At 46.7% G+C, this 2565-nt stretch overlaps 1 protein-coding gene across 1 annotated transcript in view; it reads left to right on the forward strand.

Moving 5' to 3' along the window:
- Nucleotides 1–2565, forward strand: part of NR2F1 (nuclear receptor subfamily 2, group F, member 1) — a 9186-nt gene that overhangs the window by 455 nt on the left and 6166 nt on the right. Inside the window, exon 2 of the mRNA XM_005871538.2 lies at nt 2213–2561. Coding sequence (XP_005871600.1) covers nt 2213–2561 — 349 coding nt within the window. The remainder of the gene's footprint in view (nt 1–2212; nt 2562–2565) is intronic.

Here is a 2565-nt window from a genome sequence, read left to right on the forward strand (position 1 = left end):
TGCGCTCGTCTCCCTGGCTCCTCCATCCCTCTCGCTGCCTGCTCGGGATTGTGTCCCTGGATCGTGAGCTGTGGCTTAAAATCCCCTTCTTCCTCTGTCTTGGATGTGCTCGATGTGTGTCTCTTTCCCGCGTGTGCGTGAGGATGCTTGCGCTGTGCTGGCATGAACTTGGGGAGGGTGCTTACTTCCCCCAGAAAACTCTGTGTCTGTGTTTTTGCATCTCACTTTCCCCTCCATCTTTTCCTTCCCTTTATTTGAAATGGGGGAGGGTTGGGGACTGGAGTACCCTGAGTAGATTCATTGCTGCATCATCCTTTTGGAAGCTTAGCATGGAAAAAGAGGAGTGAGATTTATTGCACTTGTAGGTCTAATTAGGGGAGGGGGGGCTTCTGGCCTGATCACTGGTCCCCTCTCCTCTTCATGGAGCTGGGCCGCCTCCTCCGGAGCTGTGGCCTTGTTTTCACCCCTCTACTTTGAAAGGAAAGTTTGTGACTGAGCCGTGCTTTCATAGTTGTGTCATTTTTTTAAAAAAAAAAAGCATGATACTCATTTTATTTCTTCATCAAACTCCACCCTCTGCTTAAATACTGCATACAAATTACAATTTACAACGGCATTTACCGAACCTTCTGATTTGGCTATAATGCATAGATACACTGCAGCTGGCATGAGCTTCCACATCATTTAATCCCTGTGTTGTATGGCTTTGGTTTCTTTTAACGCAACTTTTGATGTTGTATTTAGATATGCTTCATGTTCATGTGGCAAGAGATGCAGCACTTTTCTTATAAATATATTTAGCCATTTACAGTTAAAGTTTATCTCCTGACAATCATTAAAGATGTCTTATAGTCAAATTAGCGAACCAGTCAATTTTGCAGAATGCAGATTACTCCTTCTTGTAATTGACTTTAAAATTATATTTTATATGCCACAGGAAAAGAAATTGAATTCCTTCAGATCTCAAAGAGCAGGCAAATATGACGACTTCATTTCTAGCTCCAGGAAGATTTTGTAGGCATCTGGGGGGAGGGGGGAGAAAAAACAACAACTTTGAATTGTGCTGTCATTTAATTGAAAAATAACTGCCAAGTTCAAAACTATAATTAGAAAAAAGTATTCTAGCCATTATGTTTCAAGAGCTGAAATTGCATTGGGACTTGCATTAAAAATGGAATCAAAGCAAACTTAAGAAAACAGTGCACAACCTGAAATAAGACAGCTACGTGTACATGGACATATCTACATTAATTTGTTGGGGGGGAGAGTTCAGTAGCCCTAACTTTTCCTAGAGTTGTCTTTGTTTACACGGCAATTTAAAACGCTGGCACTGTTGAAGTAAAACATACACATTAAAAAAAAAAAACTTTGGTCAGCTTTAAGAACTCAAAGCATGCTTACGTTTTGCATTCAGATGGTTAATGAATCCAGTGTTTTTGCAGTTGCAAGCTCGTGCATTCACTGGGCAAAAGCTGGCTGCAGGTTGCAGTGGCACCACGCAGGACAGACATTAATTATATTTCCTACTTTTTTCCATAATGTTTGGCTACTGTAAGTTCAACTTTTTTTTGAAATTTTTCAATTTTCTGTTGCTTTTAACAGCGAGAACTTTGTGTGGGGCGATGGGGAGGAGAGGAGAGGGGAGGGAAGCAGGATACTTGTTTTCTATTGAAAAGTTGTAAGTGATTAGTAGCATATGTAACTTGTATCTATTTTAAGGGTAATTCTATGGCATTTTTAGAGAATATGAGAGCATTTTGAGCAAAATGTTGCTTGCTTGCAAATGAAGAGGCAGCTAGGCATTTGCCTAGAACCACAACCTTTCTCTGGTTCCTCCTGTTTGTTTTCTACACTGATTTGTTTCACTCTGGAGGGGGTGAGTGGGATTTCATTGATCTGCGTGCTACTCCTTGGTGGTAGAGGGGTTGGGTGGGACTTTCTTGGGCTTGCGGGGTCTGGGGGCCCTGAAGTCAGGCCTAGTTCTGGCGGGGCTGGGGTGACCAGGTGCGCAGGCGATGGACCGGCGGAGCAAGAGGGCCTCACCCCAGGTTTCCTGCTGGTGCAGGCCGTAAGAGCGAGCGCAAGAGGAAACGCGCCGGGAGCGTATGACTGTGGGAAGAGCCTCCGCATTGTGTCGGGTGCTCTGCAGCGCGGCTATGTCCGCAAGCCCCCTGGATGCACATTGCCTCTTTTCTCTCTTTCTTTTTGTCAGCGGTTCAGCGAGGAAGAATGCCTCCAACCCAACCCAATCCAGGCCAGTACGCGCTCACCAACGGGGACCCCCTCAACGGCCACTGTTACCTGTCGGGCTACATCTCTCTGCTGCTGCGCGCGGAGCCCTACCCCACCTCGCGCTATGGCAGCCAGTGCATGCAGCCCAACAACATCATGGGCATCGAGAACATCTGCGAGCTGGCCGCGCGCCTGCTCTTCAGCGCCGTCGAGTGGGCCCGCAACATCCCCTTCTTCCCGGATCTGCAGATCACCGACCAGGTGTCCCTGCTCCGCCTCACCTGGAGCGAGCTGTTCGTGCTCAACGCGGCGCAGTGCTCCATGCCGCTGCAC

This window comes from Myotis brandtii, unplaced genomic scaffold (assembly GCF_000412655.1).
Source record: "Myotis brandtii unplaced genomic scaffold, ASM41265v1 scaffold344, whole genome shotgun sequence".
NCBI lineage: Eukaryota > Metazoa > Chordata > Mammalia > Chiroptera > Vespertilionidae > Myotis > Myotis brandtii.